The sequence below is a fragment of the Fundulus heteroclitus genome, chromosome 20, assembly GCF_011125445.2.
Source record: "Fundulus heteroclitus isolate FHET01 chromosome 20, MU-UCD_Fhet_4.1, whole genome shotgun sequence".
Taxonomy (NCBI): domain Eukaryota; kingdom Metazoa; phylum Chordata; class Actinopteri; order Cyprinodontiformes; family Fundulidae; genus Fundulus; species Fundulus heteroclitus.
This window is the reverse complement of record NC_046380.1, coordinates 40266391-40293718: the sequence shown is the minus strand read 5'-3', so window position 1 is coordinate 40293718 and position 27328 is coordinate 40266391. Positions and strand designations below refer to the sequence as shown.

The 27328-nt window shown below is 38.0% G+C and overlaps 1 protein-coding gene across 2 annotated transcripts in view; it reads right to left on the bottom strand.

The window, feature by feature from the left end:
• Positions 1-27328, bottom strand: part of cntn4 (contactin 4) — a 287425-nt gene that overhangs the window by 239092 nt on the left and 21005 nt on the right. For both annotated transcript variants that reach the window (XM_012874550.3, XM_036151210.1), the window contains exon 2: positions 13594-13730. In XM_012874550.3, coding sequence (XP_012730004.1) covers positions 13594-13648 — 55 coding nt within the window. In that variant the 5' untranslated portion in view covers positions 13649-13730. The remainder of the gene's footprint in view (positions 1-13593; positions 13731-27328) is intronic.

Below are 27328 nucleotides of genomic sequence, written 5' to 3'. Positions count from 1 at the left end.
TCCACCACAAGATTCAGGCCTGGGGGGAAACATCCCTGTTCTCATACACCTGCTTATGCAAATTAAAGTATAATTCAGCGTTAATGTTGAGGTGCAGAGGTTTGAGCGCCAAAGTCTTAAAATAGTGTCTCAATAAAATTCTTCTAATTGTCTTTTCTTTCCGTGTGAGTTTTTTAGATTTAATTAAATCATAATTAAAAAAACATAAACTAAACATTAAGCCACCAGGAATATGTAAAGGGGAAAACAAAAAACACGTAGACAGAAAGAAGCTCCATTAGTTTGGCTTCACAAATGTGCTGTCTCGGTTGGTAGTCAAAAGCTGTTAAGCTGAAGTAAGGGCAGGGACAGCTGTTGAAGGCGAAACCATCCAAATTCACAGCCGATCTCTTCCAGCCTTCATTTCTTCACCGCCGAAAGCTGACCTGGTCTACATAGACAAGGTCCATCGAAAGATGCAGCCTCTAAATTTGTACACACCCCCTGTATAAAATGCTGAGCCTGCCTGTAACAACGGGCCTTTTAATTTGCTCTACAGTAAGTCCCAGGTTGGTGAAATCAAATGGCTCATTTAGAGGACACAGAATTCAAAATAACACAAACCCTCAGATAGAAAAAAAAGTGTAACTAGAAGTAAGAAAGGAATTAGTATTCCAATTCAATGGTAAATAAGCAATGTTGAGGGGAAAGAGCTATGACAAGAATAACAAGCGTGCAGAAAGCAATGATCAATTCAGAGTTTTGTGAATTTAAACAAGCAAATCATGTGCTTCATGTTAAAATTCAATAGTCCTTCCAAATTCTATAGCTAAATAGATATTTGTTGGATTGGTTAGAGGCCAGCATGAGGAAAAAATGTAGAGTTATGAGGAAGCAGGGTTAATGGGAGTACAATAACCTTCCTGATCTATATCCTTCTTTTAAGCAAAAGGAAAGAATACACTTCCAGTGTAGCAACCTAGGCTTAGTTCCTTGTCACCAGGTAAACAAGTTTGACCCACTTTTTGCCAGTCTTGTTGAGGTGAGAGAGCCATAACATTGTTGTCCCTCTAATAAAGGGGGGCATGCTCACTGAAATAAAGGTATAGTTCAGATTTTCTTATGTGGCATTCTGGAAAGTTATTATCGGTAAGAGTTACCTACTTCTACACTTTACTAGTATTGGATTCATTAGTATTTGATAATCTTTACTTCCACATAATTACTCTTTTTCCTAACATTTTCATTTATTAGTTGGTTCTAATAAATTATAATTTTACAAATTATTTCTTACCCTGCCTCTCGCCCGGTGAATGCTGGAGATAGGCACCAGCACCCCGCGACCCCATGAGGGATTAAGCGGTTTGGAAAATAGATGGATGGATGGACAAATTATTTCTTGTCATTTCTTTGCTTCTTTTGAAACCAAAATAGTAAACAATGTCCTAAAACAGATGGGCAGTGCAGTAGTACTGCTTCAGATTAACATTTTAGCCACTGATCATTTTCAACAGCAGGGTTGTGTGTGTAAAATCAAGACAGGAGAGCTGGGTAATATTCAAAAAATAAGTGTCAAATGTAGCAAACTGGCTTCCAAATGAAATGATGCCCAGACAGTTTTCAATTATTGCAGTCCAAAGATAGCTGACTAATATAGAAACATAATTGAGTTGTTAACTTTCCAGAGGCAAATGTCATTATCAAGGTTTTTTATTCATTAGACCACAAACAAAGAACACTCTGAACCCAGAGGTGTAACTAAAGCTGCAAAAAAGAAAATCTACAGTTCTCATTCCTTCTTAAATATTATTTCTTGCACTAGCAACATTTTTACATCTGTTTATTAATGGAGGCACGTTTGTAGGGACTCCTGGTAAAGTGTGCTGCTTACTAGTGTAAACACCCTAAATTCATTCACTGGGGGTTCCATATTGTAATGGCATCTTATGACGTGACAGACTCCAGCTCCCAGCATGCAACATGGTCGACCAGATCACCAGCTTCCAGCATGCAACACAGTCAAAACTGACTCAGAGCCTGGCAACGTTATCTTGTTGCTATGGGATGACATAAAAGCGCTCCGTGCGTCCAACTCATTCTTCTTCACTGGCACCACGTCAGTTGGGAAGACATACAGCTGTTTTCTCCTGTTGGGATTTTCCCCACGTGGCACAGGTTTGAGTCCTCGCTGGGCCGAGTTGCCGAACCAACTTCTTCCTGTTTTTCTACGCAGGAGGTCAACTTTAAAGGTACTTTGAATTAATTTTGATCCTACTGGAAGCCGCTATCACCCAGTGATCGCCAGACTCCACTCTTGTTTTGGCCAAACAAAGCGTCTGAAAGTCCAGAGACTGTGTGGTTTCCCTAAGTTCCTCCTGCCATGCACGGACATGCGCCGCCGGCGCAGCTGCAGGAGGCCCGCGGATCCAGAGCCGGGACATCCATACTAAGCTGACTCCGCTGAGAGTCGATTTTCTCTTCTCTTCCCATCTCCATCTCTGATCTTTTTGTCTACGTGTTCAGTTTCGCACACTTTCTTTGAAGCCTTTGTTCAGGAGTGAAGCCGCCTCCTGATCAAAGCCCGCCCTGCACTAGGTGTGTACGCTAGATACGTCATTAGGACGTACCTTGGAAAGGTGCAGGGGTTGCTCTAGACGGTTAGCTTAGCACGTTGTTGAGTGCCGAAGCATTTCCCCATCTGGCTTCAGGTCTGTTTTCTCTAAGCTATCTTGTCTTTCAATACTGCTATGTCAAATGATCTATTATTAAATCATAATAGAAAATTATAATTAATAATAATATCCATAATCAAACAGGTTTCTGGCATACCAATATTAACGAACATTTGACATTCTAGATGGGTATGACATTAAAACAAATTATGAATATGCAGGGAAGCATCCCATGCCAACCGACAAGTATGGTAGATGATCTGTGATGCTGTCGGTCTGTTTCTCTTCCAAAGAAAGAATCATGCATGACATTAACTCCTTTAAATACTGGAACATTTGAAAAGCATATAAGGGAATCGTATCAAACATAAGATGAGTCATAATTATTCAGAATAATGAATTAAATAACCGGCCAAATTAAAACTGAAATGCCGATTGACAATCTAAATTCTTCCAAGCCCACTGCAGCCCCTATAGGCTTAAATCATTCTTGAAAACATGTGGGTTAAGTTGACAGAAGAGAGGACCCAGGACTTTAGACAATGTAGACAGATTGCACAAATATGAATGGCCAAAGATATGCTCCAACCTTGAGAAGTGTTGTATGAGAATACATATGTCCCTTGTTACATATATCCTCATCTGTAGCCACTCACTATGTTCTGCTAAGGCTCACTGTGGACATCCAAACAGAGCCCAGATCTTTGAAACTGTGCTGACTGTGTGCTGACAGAGACAATAATCCTATCACAAAACAGTGAGACAATATGGTTTAACTTTTTGAAAGATGTGCTGGTTTGGTAACCTCAACATGGCAAACAAAAAGAGGTTGATTATAGTGGTCAAGGTCTGTGCTGGTATTGATTTGAGAGACCTTAATCAGGCCTTCAGAACAGATGTCACTAAGAGGGCAATATCAATTCTTAAATCCTCTGCACAATGAGTTTAGGATTCTACCATCAGGAAGGAAGTTTACTTTTTCCCTAAGGGCAAGATTAAACCGGTACCTGATGATATTAATCTTTGTTGTCATTGCAACATCCATTCAAATAAAATGTGTCCTCTGCATTTAACCCATCCCTTAGGGAGAAGTGGGCTGCCACTGAGCAGTGTCCAAGGAGCATTCTGGGGGTCTTGCTCACAGACCCACTGTGGCATTGTGGCTCAGAGATGTTCAAACCCAACCTTGTAGTCTGTCCAGGACGCAAGGGCCCTGCTCTCAAACCACAATGCCACCACTCCCCAGTACCTGTGATACTTTATTCCTTTAACTGTTGGATTTTTAAATTATTGATGAAATGTGCAGCCTGGAGTCCTGATATCATTGTGTAAATATGTTTTTCTTATTAAGTTTTTTAGGTTGGGAGGGAGATTCATCTTCTCTTTTGGGTGTTCTTGTGGGGGTTTATTGTTCTGTGTAAACTTTGAGGACTCTGTTGGAAATGAGTTGCCCTTTTGGGGACAATAAATTATTTCAAATCACCTCACCTAAAAAGCAGAAGAAGAGAAGAAAAATCAACCAAGATGCTTGTTTTCAATAATTACAGTTTTATATATCAATAGTATATGTAAAGTTTGTAATTTATGCTGATGATACCATTTTTTTTTTGCTCTAATGAGAATTTAAATAATTTGTTAAGAGATGTCTCAGCTGAATTGTGAAGGCAGAAACAATGGTTTGTTAGCAATAATCTTTTTTTCTGAATACTAATAAAACTATTTTTAAATTGCTTGGAAATAAACCTATATTCCACAAATACAGGTAGAAGTAAGCACTGACTAAATGAAGCAGGAAATGGTCTGTAAAACCACTTTTTTAAAGGTTAGTTGGAAACCTCATACAAATAAGGACAGGATGAAGCTAGCAAGGAGTATTGGTATACCTTACAAAAATAATCGTATATTAACCTGCAATAAACTATATAATGTATATAACGTACACTGCCTGGCCAAAAAAAAAGTCATCATCTGGATTTAACTAAGGTACGAATCTCCCATTGGATATGTTTCAGCTGGCAACAAGTTACTTAACAATCAAATTAGTCTCTTCTCATTTCTTAAACAACCATGTCGAACGACAAATCCCGGGGTCGTGGAAAAATGTCAGTCTGTTTCAGAAGCGTCAAATCATTGGCATGCATTAAGCAGAGAAAACATGTAATGAGATTGCAGAAACTACCAAAATTGGGTGAAGAACTGTCCAACGCATTTTTAAAAACTGGAATGGTAGTGGGGTCCCATTGCCTTCAAGGAAAAAAACGATCACTTAAAGGTTTGGTGAAATTAAATTGAAGAAAAACAACCGTAGAACTCTGGGCTCTGTTTAATAGTGAAAGTAAGAGCATTTCCACATGCACAATGTGAACATAACTCAAGGGTTTGGGACTGAACAGATGTGTAGCTTTAAGAAAACCTCTAATCAGTGAGTCTAACCAGAAAAAAGGCTTTAATTTCCTAGGGAGCATAGAGATTGGACTCTGGAGCCATGGAAGGAGATCATAAGCTCTGATGAGTCCAGATCTACCCTGTTCCAGAGTGATGGAACATCGGGGTAAGAAGAGAGGCTGGTGAAGTGATGCTCCCATCATGCCTAGTGCCTACTGTACAAGACTGTGGGGGCAGATCAGGGGTTGCTGCAGTTGGTCAGATCGAGGTTCAGCAACATATGAGCTTAAAGAATGAGGTCAGCTGACTACCTCAATCTACTGAATGACCAGGATATTCCATCAATGGATGTTTTCTTCCCTGATGCCATGGGCGTATTCCAAGATGACAATGCCAGGATTCATCAGGCATGAATTGTGAAGGAGTGGTTTAGGGAGCATGAGACATTATTTTCACAAATGGATCGGCCACCACAGAGTCCAGACCTTAACCCCATTGAGGCTCTTTGGGATGTGCTGGAGAAGGCTTTACAAAGCAGGCAGACTCTACCATCATCAATGCAAGATCTTGGTGAAAGATTTACTGCAACACTGTGTGAGAATAAATCTTGTGACATTGCAGAAGCTCATCGAAACTATGCCATGGTTAATGTGTGCCATAATCAAAGCTAAAGGCGGTCCAACGAAATATTAGGGTATGATCTTTTTTTTGGTGGCAACTTTTTTTTGGCCAAACAGTGTAGTTCTATTACTGTACATGTTATACTGTGCAAAGATCTGGGGAAATACCTATAAAACCAGCCTCCAACCTATTAACATTCTGCAAAAAAAGGCTGTATAAACCATGACAGTTATGATGAACATGCTAATACTTTGTTTAGTAAACTGGGTGTATTAACGTTTCCTATCTTGGTAAAAAATGAAAACTGTACAGATAATTTACAAAGCAAAAATAATTTATTTCATAACAATATTCAGGGTTTAAGGAGAGGGGTGGGAGACATGAGCTAAGATGGATATTTATTTAAAAAAAACAAGTATGAATACCACATTAAAAAGCATGTGTATCTCTGTTGCTGGGGTTATGCTGTGGAATAGCTTGCCAAAAGATCTTAAGCCAGAAAAAACAAAACATAATACACTTTTAAAAAGGGATTAAAACATCATGATTGAAAGCAATAAATAGGTTGAATATTTGAAATTTGATTGCAACTTCCATGAGGTTTATTTCCTTGTTTTATTGTATTTTATTTATCTTCTATTCCCTATACTTTTGGTTGGGTTAAATTGTGGATTCTAAAAGTCCTGTTAGTATCTGCTACACTGAACCCTTATAATGTTTTAATTGGTTTATGGGAAATTAGGAATTACAGGGTATGATCTTATAAACTGAATAGCTTCAGCCTAGATCTTTTCGATCTTTGTAAATATTCATGAATTAAATTGGAATATTATGAAAGCATGTGAATGTTGATGGGTTGTTGACTGATGTTTGACTGTGACATTTTGTTTTCTTGAACAACTACACTGCTACTACTACTACTACTACAATGAGGAGAGAGAAACTTTTTCCCCCATTTGAATAACAGATCTCTCAGGAACATCAAGAGTCCAAAACTACATCAATATCCAGATGAGTTTCTTTATTATTTCTTCTAAGTTATTTTCTTTTTCTTCTTGCCTGAGTAAACAGTATGAAACTTCTGCACAATGATGTGATTGTGCATGATGTATACTGTGATGAGGATGGATGCCCACTTGTTCACACGTGTAAATCGACATATGGAGACGGACAGAAAGATTGATGTCAAAGCTGTCTTATGGCCAAAAGGGAGGTGCATAAAGTGTGAAAAGAAGAGGTACCAACAATTGAGCCATCACTGATTTTTAGTTCTCAACATGTCATTCCCAGTTGAACAAATAAACCCTAAAAATAAGACGTCCAGTCACCATTTTTCAGTGTGAGATTACTCTGCTGTAAAATAGAAGATACATTATAGAGGATTTTTACTTGTTTACCAATAGTGCCAAAAATTGGCACTCCCGGATAGCATGGCTAGCACTGAATTGTGCGTCTTTTGTGTTTTTGATCTTTAACCCCCTTTTTATTTCAATGCTGAGGCTCGATCAGCTATCTTAGAGTGTGTTACTCGAAACGTATAAGCAGGAGATATAGTGCAGTAAAATTGGCACAAGCTGGTGGAAAATATTCCATCACCATTTTCTTGTGCAGCTAAACATCGAGTAACTGTATATAAACTTTACATAGGTCTGGGTTTTTCGTGCCCTTGAAAGATTTTTAGGGGCAGATAATTCATTTATATGTGCAATAGGGAAAGAAAGCATTGTACTCTTACATCATTGCTTCAGTGCACAGACTTCTCCCAACGTGCTTTAATAATATAGAAGCAGTGCCTTCATTAAAAGCAGCTTTTCTTGTGATAAGAAATTCTTACTTTTAAAAGACGGTGGGAAGATAAGAGCAAGAACAATTGAAAACAGAGAAAAGAAGAGATCTTGTTATGCTGATTTGATCATTTTCTTTGTACTGAAAACCCCTGCATTATTTTTAGAGCATTTGTAAAAGTCTGCAGTTTTCACGTGGATCAATAATACCAGCTAAAAATCTCTGAGCTTTTGTCAAACAAGCTACTGTGTATGTTCTCTGTTGGGGGATGTTTGAACTTTCTTCAAACACTGAGTGAATCTGCGAAGCACAAATGACTTCCAAAGCCCCAGTTCGGCGCCGGTGCAGAAGAAAGTTTCTTTCCAAATCCATTTGACATCTGGAACTACGGTAACACACGGCTCAACAGATCAAGCATTCGCTGAGTTGACCGGTCACAAAAAGTTCAGCTGGATGAGAACAACAACTGAACATGGCATCCACGCCTGTGGGAAATTTATTTGACAAGTTGTCAAAAAGGTTGCGACTGGTGTACAGTTGTTAGAATAACTTTATCATGCTTGGGAGTTCAAAATGTTATAATTGTGAAATAAGGCTACTTTTTAGGCATTGACCATTATCAATTTCTAACGTTGTGATCATTTGCATCACATCATGGTTACACATCATTTAAATAAAATATGAAATGTATCACATGTACACATGTTTCAGAGCTCAGTTTTCAGTGCCCAGGGTTTTACTTTGTCCTAAGTGAAAATAAAATAAAATACTGGTTGGAAAAACACAGACAGGTACTGTGTGGGAAACCTAAGGAGTGTCAATCTTTTTCAGCTAATATTATTTAAAATTGTAGCTGGCCAGCTGCATGCTTCCTGTCCTGTAAACAGCTGAATGCAGGCTGGCTACCAGACCTGATAGACCAGTGAAAAAAACAACTAATATCAGCTTGTTATACATCCAGTGTTTTTCTATAAAGAACAGAAAAGCCAAAAGGTAAAATATCTTAAGCAAGGCATACTAGAAAACTACGACTACATTTAGCGGGTATTTATCCTACTTATGTTTAAAAAACAACTAGGAACAATACATGGTTGAAAGCTATATCACTGTTATATCAATATATTTGATTAAAAGAGGATAGTTTTTGTTTGTGTTTCTGTTATAAATGACACCACTAATATCTATGTGTACATCGTCTACACAAAGTTTTTGTTATATCATGAGAAACACACACCAGCCAGTATTGGCAATTCCACTTATTATAATTGACCTTGAGGTTTTTTTTTTTTTCTTCCTGTAGTCACTTGTGAATTCAGTGAATCGTGGGTTGCATTGTTTTGGGCTTGTTTTTCACCGTGAAGTTGCTTATTTGGGCTAAAAAAAGCAACTATAAACAAGAGCTATAAAGAGACCTGTGCAAAATGTGGTTCTACATTGGAAGACCCAAAACTGTCTTGGGTAACTCACTGCAAAATCAAAACTTTTTAAAATGTTGGCTATATTGGCACAGTCAATTTAAAAAAAAAAAATTATATATCTTTAAATCAGAAAGAGATCCATGTTTAGAGCAGACCATTGGCCACATCCAGTCATTTAGCTTGTTGTGGACTACCCCTCCGTAGTCATTAGAAAACGTAATATTAATCATACATTAAGTGGTAACTCCAAATGCAAATCCGTAAATGCAACTCTTAATTTAAAATATAGACGTTTATTCTCAGGGCAACTGTTCTCATTTCTCTGTTTGGGCCCCTTCAGTAGCAAAAAAGTTGGTCCGCGTATAATAAAAAGGAGGGGTGGTACAGATTGTCACATTGCTTGGCCTTCTGAGGACTACACAAGATAAAGAGCTTCCAATATCAATGGGGGCATTTATAATTTTACAAAGGACTGCTTGGATTGCAATATTAGTAGGTTGTTATTTCCAGTCTTTCACAAGTCCAAAAGACTGGTCTATAAAGATTGGCTTAGCGTTTAGTGCTTCAGTTAATGGACATAGCAATAATGCTGCAATAACCTGACATGGGATGCATTGGACATATTCGCCATGCTAACGTCTAAAAACAGAATAAAGAATATATTTGGAAACGTCTTTTTTAGAGCACCCGTCTAAACTGTCATCACTTGAGGACAATTTGACTCTATGACTTTGAGAACAAAACTGTTGCTAAGAGGATAAAAACACCAGAAGGGTTTCCAACACTAAGACGTGATTCTTGAAGATACATACCAAATCATGTTATGTTTGCACCTCTTGACACTTCTCTCCATGATTGCTGTGAAGTCAACGCCTCCATGAGGAATAGACAGCACACTGGTCAATTATCACCAGCTGTCTGCTGTGAGAAGTGCGATTGTTAGAGCTGCCATAAGACAAGTACTGACACGCCCAGATAACCCTGCAAGGGCAAACGAGCCATCATGTTTTCCTCAAAGAAATATAATTGTTGTTTGTAAGGGAGCCAGAGGGTGGACAACATCCTGTTGATTAACGAGACAGACTACTTTCCTCATCAATATGACATCTTTTGTCCCCGTGATTCGTCTAATACCTGTTGATTAAACACTGAGTGATTCCGCTGATCCTCTGAGGTGACCCCTCGAATTTGTGAAGGAGATAAATTAAAGTCCTCCATCAAAATGTGATCAATGCCACAGAGCCCTCTGGCTGAAATGGGCACGACAGCGTAATGAAGCAATAATTTAGCTTTACTGCTCAGTAAGTGAATGATGGACATTTGAATGCAGCCCGGAGAGATTTTTAAATGTCAACATGAGAAATTAACCCCAAATTTAATCTTCTTTAACTGCCGTTCTATTAAAAATAATTGCTTTTCCTACTACCTTTCTATTGTAATCTTTAAGTTCTTTTTTTTTTTTACCCCAGATCAATAGAAAACCTTTTCCTTATTATTTTTGTCCTTTTTGTTCCTATACTGTTTTTGTTAGTATAAGGTATGTTGTGATGTAGGTTGCAATAATTCATGTTGCGATGACTTGGGAAGACTTGAATCTGACCAAAATGGCAGAGCCATAAAGAAGGCGAAAGACTGCGACTTTTGCCACACTCTTTAAGACTCAAACTAGGTTCTTCAACCGAGAGAGCAGGCTTTTTCGTTTCTTGAAGACTTTTAATGCAAACTGTTTCTTCAGCTCCAACAGTGGATGAGGGTGTTAAAGGTTGTACAGGTTGTAGAGTCGTGCAATATTGATAGAGGTCATTGCGGGTATTCTCCATTGTTAAGTATTCTCAAACGGACTTGCTGGGCATGCTTAGCAGGTTTTTGAACAGACGTATCTTTGGGCAGCAGAGTGTATTAACAAAAACAAGAGAGCTACAGGCAGACCGTGGAGCACAGTGGTCACATGCATTTCTCCTAATATCTGAAGAAAACCTGTAAATTACTGCAATGTCTCAGAGCCATTTTTTTCATTGCCACAACATCTTAGACTAAGTGCCATTCTTTTCTTTTTTTTTTCTTTTCTTTTTTACAGTTCTTTGATTACAGTTGAGGTCAGCATGCTCCTTTATTTGGTATATCAGATCTAAGTTCAGATAGGGGGATGTGTGCTTTAACCCTGAAACCCTGCTGTGAAAAAGAGAGAAGACGTGCCGTAAAGGTCCTGAGGTTGGTAGTCAAACTAGAGTCGAGGGCGAATAGCTTCTGTAGATTTACCTCCTGCTCTTTAAAACAGAGTTTTAGATTCTTGAAATTATTCCCCCGTTTCTGAAAACCCCAAAAGGGGAATTTTAAATGCTTATTGACATCAGAACAACCATAGAATCAGACCAGCATGAACACTAAACAGCATGGATATGGAGTGTGTCGTCTCACACCGATTAAATTATTTCATCTTTTTTTGTGATTTGTAAAAACTGCTACCCAAGTTGTGAACGGGATAACTCTCCTCCCATCTTGTGAGCTGCATGTATCGTTGCACCAGCAGGGTTCGGTATTTAGTGTGAATTTTGCCACGTCAAATAATCTGGTTACTTTAAAACCTTAGCTGCACTCATGTGCTGCCTACGACGTTTCCTGCTTTTTGCCCAATGAGAAAGAAAATTCCTTACTTAAAATAATTAAAAAAATCATTAAAATATAAAAGCTAAAATGCAAAATAAGAATAAGACATTACACAATTTATTTCAATCAAACTTGCTCCCGTTTTAGTGCAGAACCTGAAGGACCCCATTCATGTGTATAAATCCAGCCAGTATATTAATTGCTGTTACTTTTTATAATAGCTGCTCATAGATTTGTCTGTGTTTAAGTTTTAGGTTGTTGCACGGTTTTGTTATGTTGACCTGTGGTGCAGACACCCCTGTGTTATTGACCCACATTTGTCTAAAGTGTTCCCACAAAAAAATTAACCAACTCACCCATAGGTATATTTTTACTAAAGAGACAATATAATATAGGATAAGAGTACAGCTGTATGAAGTCAATAAGAATCTGCATTTCAATGAGGCTTGTTTGTCAGAATAAAAGTACCTTTTGAAAAGATCCTTTAAGCAGGTAATAAACATACTTGTGCCAGCATTTCTGAATATTTACTTTCTGATCTGATGGAATATTAAATATTATAATTGTAAAGGTTCTAGTCCTTGGCTGTAAGTGGAAATTCAACACAATTCACAAAAAAACAAAGGCTTGGAAACATCAGTATGTGTGGAATTAATCCACATAATGTGTTTCTTCAGTGATGGAGTTACTAAAATAAATGAAGTTTTCGATATCATAATTCATTAAATAACTGCATTCTTACAAAGGGGAAGCTGTTAAAATAACACAAACAAATTCTGTGTTCATTTTGAAGTCTAATTCAAAGCTGAATTATGAATTTGAATAACTGCTCAGCCCAAACAGGAAAAGAAAGCGATTGTAGGCCGTTATCGCCTGCTTAGCCCTGTATAAACTGAATGGGCTGAAAACAGGTTTAAAGTGCACTCTGCCTCTCGCTCAGAGAGGCATCAGACAATGTGGAGGACGGCTTTAAAAAACAATGCCAAAGATAGGTCTGATGTGCAAAAAGAAAAGAACAGCAACATTATCTTCCAACACAGCATTTTCCTCTACTACTTCTGGACACATTAGTGGTCCCCTAAAATTCTCCATTTTCACTGTTTATTTGAAGAGAAGTGCTGTCTCTGACAGCAGGGTTGAGCAGGGAAAGAGGACTGATGGGCAAACGGATAGACAGACGGATGGATTACCTGATTTTTTTTAAATCCAGGTTTTAGCTCTTTAATCTGTTTTATTTTGTTTTTGCAGATTGAAAACCTAACCCATAACCCAACCTGTGGTGATACATTAACATAGGCCTGAAATCAGTCCATATTTGAAGCAAGAAAATCACCCAGACTGTGTAGTTTTTACCCTAGCAGTGTAGTGTAGTATACATAGTAAACAGTATAGTACGGTGTAATGTAGTATTTAGGCTCAGCTCTATAGGAGACAGGCTACATATGTAATACTAACAGCTTTATTTAGTCTTTAGTGGTAATTTGCTCATTCATATAGATTATGTTCTGTGTTTACATCGTCCTTGTAGCCATACTGTTAGGTAGATCTATGCATTATAAGGCTGCCGTATTAAACTGAAGTCCTTACTGTAATCACATCTAGAATTAGTTATGTACCATTGATATTTCCCATTTGCTCTGCTGCCTTTTACAGAACACCGTAAAGGCATGAATGCATATTCTAAATGACCGTATAACATCTAAGTTATGTATACCTTTGGATTCATGGCCTTTTTTTTAACTGCTTTTAAAACTACAGACCTCCTTTCTGATGTGTGACTCGGTTGAACTGAAGCAACAACTTCTCATTTACATTCAGGATTATTTGATCAGTGTGGTGAGCAACAAAAGGCAAACACATGGCTCAGGGAAAGCTGAAATGTAATATTCTCATGTCATTGGAGGTTTGCTTTAACAATAGGATTCCCGCTGAGCTGATTCTACATTATTTTTATTACATTATCTGTGAGAGGAAATATGTCTACTTCTGTCTAATCCACCTGAAGCTGCTTCCCTCTAAACTTCAGTTTTCATACTGTCACCTGCCCCAAATACATATGAATAAGGAGACAGACTTCACAAAGGCAGCTTTGGCATGCATCAAAAGTTCTTAATAAGATACTTTACCTGCCAGGCACCCCATAAGTGACTGCAGCAGCAGCAGTTTCCATAGCAACATCATCTTCAATTTTGAAGGGTCAAAGTGTTTTCACATCCAATCACAAATGTATGGAATCCGATTTGCACTTCTCTCCTTTGCCAATCTGCAGAAGAAAAAGAAACCAGGTGAGATGTATTAGGGTCTTTTTTAGCAGCAACTCCAAAAATAAGTCGGTCGTTCCTTGCTTGGCGAAGTCATCCCAAAAGGTGTGGGACAAGAGGAGATAGGGAACTTACTCAAACAGCGTAGAAAATAATTTAATTTTTGAAAATACTGGACTCAACCACGATTTTAGGTTTCGAAAAAAGAAATCTCAAAAGAAACTCCTTGCTCAACTTTGCCAGAAGATTCAGTGCAGGGAAAAGAATGCTATTCAGTTCCGAGTGAGGGCGGATGGGACAGGAACACGAATTGCAGACGTTCATTTCCATATCAGCAGCAACACGAGGGACAGGGCTGCTTTAAAAATGCTTTGAAAGCAGTACCAACACATATACGTTCTCAGGGTATTGTTCCTTATGAACTCTTCCAACTTACATACTAAAAAAGTGCTAAACCCGAACGCTGTCAAATAGAAAACACGAGAGAACATCACGATGCACTGGGCCTTTTTTTTTCCTGAAGATATTTTTTATCTCCCAGGTGTAAAGACTAAAAGTTAAAAGTTTTCCAGAAAGCAAGAACTTTATATGATAGACCTCAGGAAAAGAACATATTAACATCACACTCTTTTAGAGTCATTTACACACACACACACACACACACACACACATATATATACATTATTTAAAAGGACTTTGGCAAACTTTACTATCCATGATCTTCAACTTTCAGATTAAATTGTAGCAGATAGAGAGATAGAGATAATAAATTATTAGTACTAAACTCTTAAATTGTATATAAAGAGACGTTTCAATCCCATTAAAGCATAGATTTTCTTTGAATTGATCAATGAATGAAAGTTTAAACATACAGGTGAAAGTTTTTTTTTTTTATGGAACAACTGAACAGCGAAATGGCTACAGGGCGAGCACTCTGCTGCTTCACGGAAGCAATAAAGAGAAAGCAAAAGCTGGACATTTGTTTTAAATTTTATGTAGAGATTTTGAGCATTGGGTTTTGGTCATATTCTTAAGGTTATAATAAGTTAGGACAGAATGCCACGACAAGCAACTTTAGCAGCAACAGGACCACAGAAAGTTGGACATTTTCTGCTTTCAAGCCACCTCTTAGGACACAGTTTGCATATCAAAACGTTTAAAGCCTGTCAGATAACTTTAGCTAAAGCTGCACGTACTTTCAGTCAAGAAAATACCCATAGTGACTGGGGTCACAGTTAGCAACGTTAACAATGAAAGTCTTTCAAAAATGTCACCATCGTATATTTCTTGACTTTATTGTGCAGAATTACTAAACACTGATATCACTGAGCTTTAAGCTGTTCTTTCTTCCAATATCTCACCCACTCACACGGTGTAACGTCGCCTACGCTTATACACAACTAATGGGAATTCATGGCTTGTTAAATTACAGGTTACTGAGCAATTTTCTTGACAGGTGTAGTGACTTTTCACACTTTACTGCTCCACCATTAAAAATAAAAAGATATCCTGAGACCTATTTGTTCTCCCTCTCTGTAATTTACAGTAATCTCAGCGGGAGTCTTTTTGTGCAAGTTCTCTGAATACAAGGTAGTGGGTTATCCCCCCCCCCCCCCCAAGTGTTCAGAATTATCTGCTGCATTCTAAAACATTCATGGGTTAACTGGGGTCTCCAAATTTCCTTTAATATTGCATGTGTATGTGCATGGTTGTTTGCCTTGCTTCTCTGTGTTGCCCCTGGGATGAACTGGCAACCTGCCCAGGATGTACCCCCACCTCTCGACCAGCGTCGACTGGGATGAGCTCCAGCTTGTCTGAACAGGATTTAGTGACTATTACAAATGGATGAGCAGGAATAAACACAATTTGATGTGTATTAAAGAGATTCAGAACATTCAAACTTTTTTTTAACTAAAGTCAATGCTTGTAATATCCAACATCCCTGCAGCCTGGCTTTTTTGGAAAAAAGAACCCTTTCAATAAAAGGCAATGCCACGTCATTTTTCCAATAGTGTCATTAGTTAATGTAAGATGTTTTTAAGAAGTCCTCTGGTGCTTCTTCTCAAAATAAAACTTGTAACTAAAAGTTACAGTGTGCAAAGCCTGTGCAAATTCTCAGTTATCCGGATCATCGCAACAGCAAACAGGCTTAAATCGGAGGCAACCGGACTTTCGCTCAGTTCTTTCTTTCTCCTATCCAGGAGTCTTTGTCAGTTCTGCAGGCTCGTACATGAGCAACCTGCAGTTGGTGCCCTGCTGTTTTTAAAGGACATGGAGGCCCATCCTCCTAGGCGCATTCTCAGTGAGATGCATCTGACCGCTGACCTTTTGGTGTAGAATCTGAGTTCAAGCTGCCTGTGAGAAGTTGATTCAGCACCTTGGGTTACTTGACATCTATTTAAGATAAGATAAGATAAGATAAGATAGTCTTTATTGATCTCACAATGGAGAAATTCACTCGTCACATCGGCTCATACAAGAAGGTGCAGAGTAGGGAAGGTGCATTCAGTTATATACAGTGAATCTTCGTATATACAATGGATCAAAAAGAATACCAAAAAATACAAAAAAGGAAAAAGGAATGGGCATATGATGTCTCATTTACATTCTTAGTGGTCTATATATATATATATATATATATATATATATATATATATATATAAACATATCTATATACTTAATATATACATATATCTATGCGCCTACTTACATACGCACCTACGCGTATGTACGTGCATATACATTGTATACATTTGTACATACATACATACCTACATGTGTACTGACTTATGTTCAGGTGTTGATAGCAGCAGAAGTCACTACATCAGTGACTACATCAGAGCCATTTTGAGCCATGGCTGTTACTGTATCTATTCATGTTCTGAAATTGTTCCTCTTTCTTTGCAAAATAGCCCAAGAGTGCCACCAAGATCTCATGTTTTACTTATCCATAATACAACTTCCCATCTTCCCATCAAATCTAACCAGTCGAATTCCAGTGCCTTTTAAGGAAAAGCATCCCCACTCAGTGATGCTGCCTTCACCGTGCTGCACTGTGAGGATGGTATGCTCATTAGATTCTCCCACCTGCGCTTTTGATCTCTCCATGTCGTCCAAAGCTACCATAAGGCCCCTATGGCTGCTTTTCTAATTAATTATTATATCTCTCATTGGCTTTATTAGTTTACATAGATTGCTGACTTTTGGTAGCTTTGCAAATGCTCCATATCCTTAGATGATGGCTTGAACATTGTTTCATAAGATGTAAAAAAGAATAGCTGTGAGTGGTTTATAATTAGGGTGCTCACGTTTATCAAATTTTTTTCTGGGAAAAAAATGGGAAGGAAACCTTAAGTTTCACACTTATAAGCAATTTGCATTGGGCTATTACATATCTGTGACATATCTATTAATCAAGCAGTTGGGATGAAATCTACTTCTTGGTGCATTGAGATCGAGACACAGAGACGATGGAGGTGATTCTGAGTCGATTAACAAATGTCAAAACTCAATTTAACTTAACAGTAATTTAGGATCTAATTTATATGGATGGTAAAGGTGAAACTTGGAAGCATGAACTGCATGCACTGCACCCAGGAACAACTGTTCCAGAGGGAGAGGGAAAAGAGCAATGTCATATGCATGTAAAACTGAAAGGAAACATTTTTTTAAAGACGACAAAGCATCACATCAAATCTGGCCTCAAACGACCCAAGAGGCTCTAAGCTTAAGAAAGCAATCAACAAACAAGCAATTACTATGTAGTGTTTACTGTATGTTATACAAATATACTATATGCAGAAACATATCTCGTGAATATGCATTGGATACAATGAGATGCAAAAACAAAGCAAATCACTCTGTGCAACCTTGCTCTGCAGCACCACAGATGCCTAAGAATAGAATTAATTAATGTCCTCTGACTGTGGAACTAAACTGGTGACGAGGTTTTTGACATGGTTGAAAAAGACAGGATATAAAGAGAAAACAGTGCAGATTTATTCAGTGTGCAAGTTAGTCAAAGAAGACTATAGATTAAGTTTTGTAAAAAGGATGTCAAAGGCTGAATCTAAAGCAGCTGCACTGTTGTAAGGATTAAAACAATAATACCAGGCGAGGAAGGAAATCTTCTTTTAGCAGATCTCCTCTGGGACACAAGCTGCAGTAATCTATCATATCCAGAGTTAAACAGATTTAGACTTTGAGGAATGTTGCTCAAAAACATTTTAACAAAAAAAAAAAAAAAAAAAGAAACAACAACTATGAGAAATTTGCTTTCACAAAGAAGGGAAGAAAGCTCTTTTATTTGCCCCCTGCAGAAATTACAGACAGCCGAAAGTTTTAAAATATAGCAAAAAGTGGGATAAAACTACTGGGAAACACATAGAAGAAAGCATCGGAAGCTGTTTGAGCAGGGCACGCTCTCATTAATCTCAGATTCTCTACCTTCCAGCTCTGTCTTCTGTCTCCACCTACAGAGGAGCGCTCTTTTATCTCCATACATCACATGGAGGATTGTCAGAATCTGTCTCAGGTGCATCAGAAGTGCAAGGCTTTGCCTTACTCTTAGAGAGCCGTTTTATGCATATTAAAGAGTATCTTATGAAACCACCAAGGCCCGTGCCTTTTAGTCTAATGTGTGCTTTGTCTATGCTGTTAATGTTCTTTTAACAGTAACATTTTAAGATTAGTTGAAGATGGAGCACCATATTGTATATTTCTACACACACAAAAAGATAAATTGTATGTATAAAATAACAACTATGAATGCATATTTTCTAAAACTAGGGTCTACTAAATTTAACGGTGGTTGCTATATGCATGGTAGGAGCAAGAAATGCACCATACATGGACCAAAGGGTTTTGAAGTGTGGCAGCTGCTCAGAAGTTGTGGTACATAAGTACCAGAATGCCTGGTTTTTTATGTGTTCCTCATTTCACTGTGCTAGATTTAGTTTTACTTTACTTTTTAAATGAGAAAAAAACTAACGATTAGTGAACACTGGAGGAACTCTGGCTAACTGTCGCTCACTGAGAACCTCAACATACTTTCGATTAAACACACATTCATGTAGTAAAAAGTGTATTTTTAGCTGTAAATGAGATATCATGATAATTTCTAGGAATATGAGATTGATCTAATTTAAATAACGTGTTTTTACTTAGTGATGTTGCTGTAGCTGAATCTTTTCAATAACATTCACACTTATTGACTATGACTGCAAAGGCTTCATACTTGAACTTACAACATTTAAACTTGAATTGTTGTCAAACATATTGCCATATACTGAAGGAATGGGGATGGGTATTGCAGTAGGCGTAAGGGTAGCATCAAGTAAAGGAATTGGCCATGATAAATGCAGGAATAGATTTTAGTTCTTCTAGAACCAGCTAGAATTAGTGCAGTTTAAACTAATCCTAAAAAAAAAGAAAAGAAAAACACTGTCAAAAGCTCTGTCAGAGCCTAATTTTTCCAGTCACATGCTACTATGCTTTGAATCCACTTATTTAAAATGGAGAGATAAAAAGGCATGTGCATTACCAATTTTTGCAGATGATAATCAGGCGTACTGGTTTCAAAATTCCTCTAAATATAAGAGCTTTTATTTCTGACATATCATTTATGGCACAATGTTTTCCTAAGTTCAGTGATGGTAAGCCGTTATTCTTCTTAAACCCCTAAATTCTTCCTGATGGTTCTAATCATGATTGTTGGATAATCATGGCAAGGAATCTATGCATAATAACAGAGGTTCACACATTACATTTCTTGTTTGTTCTTGTTTGTCCTAGTTTAATACAATTAAAAAATGTGCTATTTTGTCATTGCATGCTTTTGTTGCACAGATCTTAGTCATTGTTTTTTTTATTCAAACTCCTGCAGCTACAGTTTTTGTAGATAAAATGAGTCATAAACACATCACACAGTACTGGGCATCTTGTTAGATTTAGTATGGATTTGAACATTTTACTGCAAAGCTTTATAGCATTAAATGACCTTATTCATTAATCACATGCTCATTGACTTTCTCTGTAGCCTTACAACAGCTGGGATCTGAACATGAAGCCCTGACTATTACCAGGTCAGAGAACAGGACAAAGAGGTGCTGGACCTTTTCTACTTTTTTTATGTAGCACTGTTGAATGAACTGAGGCAAAATAGGTCTCTAGCGACCTTCAAATTATTTTTTTTAAATACTATGTCTGTAAAAGCCTTTGGCAACATCTGATCTACTCACATGACATTTTGTTCTTGTGAACTCTCACTGTAACTTCCTCACTGTATTGTGTCCTGTGAAACACTTGATATGGTCAGTAAGATTTTAGTTTTGCTTCTAACCTACAGATTATTTCTTTTGGACATAGAGCCTCTTTCTCAAAACAACTAATGTAGACCACAAACATTTACAAATCCCCGTTGCAGGTTATTTTATTGTATACATTCTGAAGGTACAATATGGGATGGATACAGAATCGGGTTGTCACGATACTAAATTTTCAAACTCGATACTCGTGGCCATCAGTGGTGTAGTCCAGGGTATGCATGGGTAAACGGCGTATACCCACTTATTATTTTTTTTGTTTTTTTGGAATGTTGGTGAGGCGATAGCGTGAGTTTGGCGAGTCGGCCGCCTCGCCAAGATAGTGCTGCGGGAAACACTGATATATATTATGTGTCACTTCCTTGTTTGGCAAAATAATAGACAAGAACATAACATTTTTAATCGCCTATCTTTAGTGTGTAGCTGTTTGCTTCCATTTGCTTCTCAATTTGCTGTGGATGCCATTAAATGTTACTTTTGAGGGATCAATAAAGAATTATTCTAAACTAATAGAAATAGTTTTTCTGAACAAACATATATCTGGTGAATACAAAACATATTTTTTATAATATAAACAAGAACCAGGGGTCTTATTTATAAAACTTGAATACGCACAAAATAAGGACAAAATCTTGCACACTTTTTAGATCACTTTCCACATAAAGGCAAGGCTGTACAAAAAAACAAACAAACACACAAACTCTACCCATGAGTACACTCCTTTTGGAGACAGGGGAAATGGCGATGCCAGTGGTAAAGTGGTAATTTGCAGCCACACTGCAATTGTTCCTCCTACACATTAAATTTCACTCCATATTAGACTAGATCGACTTTATCATAAGCATTCAAAACTGTAGTGTTTTTCAGGCTTCCACTGGTGGGCCACAACTATACATAAGGACCTTTCAAATTAATAAAATGGGCCTAGCCAACTTAACGGTACTATAAGTAATACTGGCACCTTGTGGCTTAGCTTACCAATCACAACAATCTAACATTCTGTTTCTAAACGGTGTGTTGCTGTTGTGAATTTTTACTTCCACAGGATAGGTATATGATGTTATATTCTGTTCTATTTCTGGTCTGCTTCTCTTACTTGCTTCCACATTAGCATGCTGCTGCTCTTTTGCCGAGATAAAATACCAAATGCTGCGATATGTGTTGTGAACCCTGGGAACTCTCATATGATTGGCTCAGAAAACAGGAAGTAAACATGGACTAAGACACTGTTGATGGAGAGGACAGTTGTTTATAGGGAATGTCATCCCAGGGGACAAATGAGAATGATTTAGGTTGATTTTACAGTAAATATCTTACTTTTAGCTCCTTTTAATCTGAAATCAAAATACGCACATTTCATCAGAGGTTTCTATCATCTTATTCCTCTCCCTGATGATAACCAGGACAATGTGTACCACATTTTAACACATAAATTGTGACAAGGTGTGAATCGATCGCAATGATTGCTGTAAACATTTAAATACCATAATGATGCTCGTGCATAATGCTGTGTGGTGTATGGGGTACTTTGCATTAACCATTCATGTTTAAATCTGGGCATGTAGAGGGCACAACATGAGGCGGAACCTGGTATGAAATTTCAGGTACAGCTGCGATTTATAAAGGAAAACTGCTGTGAGTGTGAACATTTTCTAATTCCAATTTGTTTGTTTTTTTGCCATATACACAATTTAGAGGATTTTGATATATAAACACTTTTAGTATGGACTTTACGCAATGTTTTTTTTAAATGAGTCCCCAGGTCTGCGATCTCAGGTTTCAGGTACCTGAAAATGCTTTCAAAGCTAATATGTTTATCCATAATAATTGATTTTGCAGAATTATGGGGCTTTAAAGTTGGAAAAAAGCTCTAAAATTGGTTATTGTGGTTACACTGTTTACATATGTAATAAACATTTTAACAATGGTGTGTAGAGAAACTGTATATTCAATTCATACAGAAAAGCAAATCTTTTTGCTCCTTCAGAAAAAAAGTAAATACATAAATAACCAACAGCTGATTAGGTATAAAGGCTTGCTGCCTGTGGGTTTCCACATCTTCTTCAGAACCATCTGACAGCGAGCATACTCATCTGAATCCATGTGCACAGAGGGAGAATCATCAGGGAGGAATAATCCCTTTAGAGAGAACAGACCATACTCACAGGACTGAAGTTACTCTCGGTAACTTAGTTTCCCTGCAGTTGTAGAATCTATTTTTAAAGTATCAAAGCCTTACTTGAACCCCCTCCCACGACCCCTTTCAACTGGACCTGATAAAGCATCCTGGGCAGCTGGAGATAACACACCACTGAAGGCCTCACAAAGTTGCTCTTGCCTATTGTTGCTGTAATCTATTTAGTTACTTGATGCCAGAAAAATGGAGGTTGATAAATGGTCAGACTACACAGAGCATATCCAGCAGTGCTTTGTTAACAAAGGAATCAGGCTGCTCCTCTCAAAGCTTGTTACAACTATGACACATTTATCATGTATGCCTTACACGAACCAAGTCTGGAATAAAGAAATAATAAAGCATCTCCCTGCAAATCCATTCACACCGCTTGAACACATTTTGAGACATCACAACCTCAAACCTCATATAACTGTGAAGCAGCAGAGGTCACAATGAAAGTACTGGAGACATTTAAAGCTACATTAGGTTGTACAACAATATCCCAAGCTTTAATCATCTCATAGAGCACTGTTCGATCCATCATCCAGAAATGAAAAGACGAAGGTACCAACCAGGAAACAGACGTCCATCTAAACTCACCAGTTGGGCAAGGAGAGGATTATTCTGAAAAGCAACCAAGAGATCAGATTTGACAGTTTACACTCATCTGCAGGCCAGCGGCCCCTTTTTCCGGGATGAAGATGTGCTCATCGTGCATAGGAAGACACGTTGGTTTGGGAGAGGAGTAAAGGAGCCATTTTTGTGAAGAGAAACCCCCCCATCGTTAAACAGGGGTGGTGGCATCCAGGTCCAATCATTCTGCTGTTACTTGCGAGCATTACTCAGCTCTCTGGGAACAATAAGTGGCCATCAGAGTAACTAGTAGTTGGTAGGCTGATGGTCCTCCTTCAGTTTTGATTGTCACACTTAAACTTGCTCATGCATGCTCAGTATGAGGGATTGCTGCAAAACCATGGACAGTGCAGACGACTGTCCACTGTGGCTCTACGCTCTTTCAGGGGGAGTGAATGCTACTTGTCAAGACTTGATGCAATCTACTGGGTTTCCTTATATCGGAAACCTTTTGACCAATCTGTATAATCTGATCCAATCTGTATAATCTGATTGAAATTGACTCTGGAGAGTGCCTTGAGATAACATGTATCATGAATTAGAGGTATATAAATATAACTTAATTGTATTGAACTTGTTGATCCACTATGTGACGGGATGACTGAGTTCACCTTCGACTCCTCAGACTGAAGAAGTCTCGTGGAGAAGAGACAAAACGTTTCAACACTGAAGAAGCCGTCCACAGGACCTACTCAATTTTTTTTTTTTTTTCCATTTTTCTACCTGAACTATTGAGATACATCAGGATATCACTGCACATCACACTGAAAAAACTACGGTGACACATGGTAATGGCAGCATCTTTCTGCGGGGAGGATGCTTTTCTTCAACAAGGCAGGGAAGTTTGTCAGAATTATTTGGAAGATGAAAAGAGCTAAAACAGGACTGTCCTGGAAGAGAATGTGTCAAACTCTGTCAAAGACTTAAGACTGGGGCGGAGGTTCACCTTGCAGAAACAGAAAAACCAACAACGCAGCAAAATGGAATGGTTAAGACAAAAGCATGGATGCTCAGAAAGGCCCAGTCAAAGCTCAAACCTATTTCCATTTGAGAGCCATTGGCGAAACTGAAAATCCCTGCTCTCTATCCAATCAAAAGGGACCAAGCAAAGTACACTTAGAAGACTTATTAAACTATACCTCTGCAAAATTTCTAAAATTCATTCTGACCTAATGTTTTTTTTTTATTTGTACAGTTGGAAAACATGTAGTACCTTCTGTTAGGGGATTATGCTGATATTCCCTTATTCCCTGTCATAATTTGCAGACAGATTCTGCCACAAATCAAAATCAGATAATAAAGGTGCAATATAACATGGCGCCATTTGCTGGAGAAAAACGACTGAGGATACTCTTGGGCATAAGCGGAATAAATAACCTGTGTATTCAGTCAGCAACAAATTACCTGAAAATTGTAACACTGACTCATTTTCACCCATCACTGAGCCAGCAGAATTCTCCATCTACAAAATGAGGACATGAAAAGGTTTTTCTGAATGCATGGTAGTTGAATGGTGTTAGTGGGCGTTAAGAACTCCAACAGGATATGAGACAAAGGGAGAAGAAAAAGTGGCTCAAAAGTTTACACATCCCAGCTAAAATTGTATCTTTCTATTTTTAGCAGCAATACATCATTTTCCACCTTTAAAGTTAACACATAAAACACAACAGAAAAACAATTCAATCAAAGACATTTAGGGGACAAATATCAAATGAAAAACACATGCAATAACCTGACTACGAAAGTGAGCATTCCTTTAAAATACTGACATACATTTTGACTAAATTTCAGCATCCTTAGGACTTCACACTTGCCATCAATTGAAGGGAGAATGATAAAACTGTACAAAACGCTCAGCTGTCCAATTAGTACTGTCCAATTAGTACTGTAGTTTTTCTGACATAGAAAAACTACAGTACTAATACTGCAGCATGTGGGGGCAGATACCTGACCCCACATGCTGCAAACTAATGTGCGTTTTGTGTTCAGGAGGTGCAGAATCACATCGCAAATGAAATTAATTTCATCTTCAATGAAATTAAATTAGTTTGAGAGCAGTTAAAACGTTTGGCTAATCTACACTGGTCAGAAGAGATCTGTGTCCAGCGATATGAGCTCCTCGAGCCAAGGAGAACCAGAACTGATCAAACAGACCAGACCTGATCAAACGGACCGGAACTCCCTTTCTAGCAGATGCAGCCATCAGAGTATATTATATGAACCCAGGCTCTGACATGCACTAGCCACTGGTTCCCTGCGGTGTTCCATTGCACACACAGACACTGCTATTGAGGAGAAACTGTAAGGTATTTCAAGTAAACCAAAAACACAGAAAAATATAGCATGTGAATGAAGTCTTCTCATCCTAACATGCTGAGAAAATAACACAAAAACATAAGTATGAGCAACGTTTGGGCTGCACACTGTAAGGCGTTCAAAAAGTCACTATAAACATCATGAAAGGAAAGTGAATAAATTTGTACACTTAGATGTTGCAGTATTCATGAAGACCATGTGAATGTGATAAAAGTATGGTAAACAAAACACACACAAAACTGATTTAAACTTGTGAGATTGTTGCCGTCTAGAGTCTTTCAAGATAAACCATTTTTTTTCTACTTTGGCTTTATCTCTGGTTTACAAACATCTAGGGGTGTAGTTTTGAAACTTTAAAGGATTAAATAATTTCAAAATCTGCTAAAAGCCAGATCATTTATACATTAATAGCCTACATCAATCAAAGCATAAGTGAGCAACCACACATCCAACTTATGACATGAGGCAATCCAAGACACTGGGTTCAACAAAACGAGATTTTAGCAATTTTTTAGGACAACCTAAGAATCACCCTGTTAAGTTTTTTTTTTTTTTTTTTACAAATAGACTGAAGGTTTCACAAATGAGGAATGGTGTTTTAAAAGCTGTAATTGGGGTAGAGTATTACGACCAAAGTTGTCAGCTTGTCTAATTTTAAGCTGGCCCTAATGTCAGTTTAAAAAAGGGCTTTTGTTGTGTATTTACAAATAGAACAAAGGTTTCATATGTCTTCACCTAAGGGTGGTAGATGTAGCTACTATTATTACATAATAAACAATTTAAATGTTTGACCGACAGCCTGGGATCATCTATAGGGCATATTCTATGCTCTAAATCCTATGCTCTTTCTTAGATACATCACTTCTGTTTGACTCATAATGTACCTTTAATGTAGCTGGGATGAAATGTTTGCTGGTTTTAATTAACATCATGATAACATTTCTGATCAATATCTAAAATAACTAATATTTATGTTAGAATTTACAACTGTCATTTTTACCATGCTTTTAAAAACCTTTTTATTTGTCAATTAAGCAGGCAACACGGAGGCAAACAGAACACAGTGAAAATAAAGCAGGCATAATTTAACCACCAAAGAGCACCACATTTTATATTGAATGGTATTTTGTACTTTTTAATTGAGCTAGGAAAGCTGTTGGGAGATTTTGTTTTTCTCAATACATGAAGAACGAAGCAGACCTTCAGCAGCTTCTTCTTGTCACCTCACAGACACATCACACAGCAGCAGCACTGCAGACCTTGATCCCTTTGAGGTATGGTGAGGTAAGTCTTGGGGAACCAGGTTTGATTTCCAGCTGTGTCAGGAAAGGCATCCTGTGTAGAAACTTTGCCAGTTCTGTGTGCAAGTTGTACTGACTTGCTGTGGTGACCCCTAAACGAAGGAGCAGGTAGTGAATTCTTTACAAACTCACATTTCAAAGTGCACCGTGCCTCAAGGAATGGCATTAACTGGCAAACACATGTTTACAATCCCCTGTTGTAGGCTGTCATTTAGACTAGAGGAGACACAGCTTCACCCAAGTGGTTTTAATATCCAGGAGGCATGGCCGGATGACATTGGTACTTTACTGAGTTCAGCGATCAGTCTTAGCTCAGTATGAACATGAATGACCTCATAAGGCTTCACTAATGTGAAAAGGTGCTGCCAGCATTGTAGAGAAACAGACCAGTGATATTACTAGAATCATGGTGTAGGCAGCCATAGGGTTTGACTCAAGTCAAGACCTCTGATCTCGACAGCATCCCCTGCTCCTTCGAGGAGTACATTTTGGTAGAGTGTTTAAATAAGACAGTACACTTGTCTCCATGAACTGTCAGTATCATGTTGAAGTTGACTGTGTCTTGATCTCATGACACAGCCAACTCATACATCTCATACAATATGCTGTGGACCAACTTGCCACAACAGCTAAATGATTCCACTCACTGCTGGCTTTCAGGTCCAAGGAGTTACCACCCCTAACAGCAGCAGTAAGTGCACACTACCAACTCCAGTTTCCATCTTAATAACATGGCATCTGATCATCTACAGTTTTAGTTTTAGGCTATCCTATTGTTCTGCTATATTACCACCATGAAAAATAATTGAGGTCAGATTTAATTCTGACCACACAACCACAAAGGAGAGAGA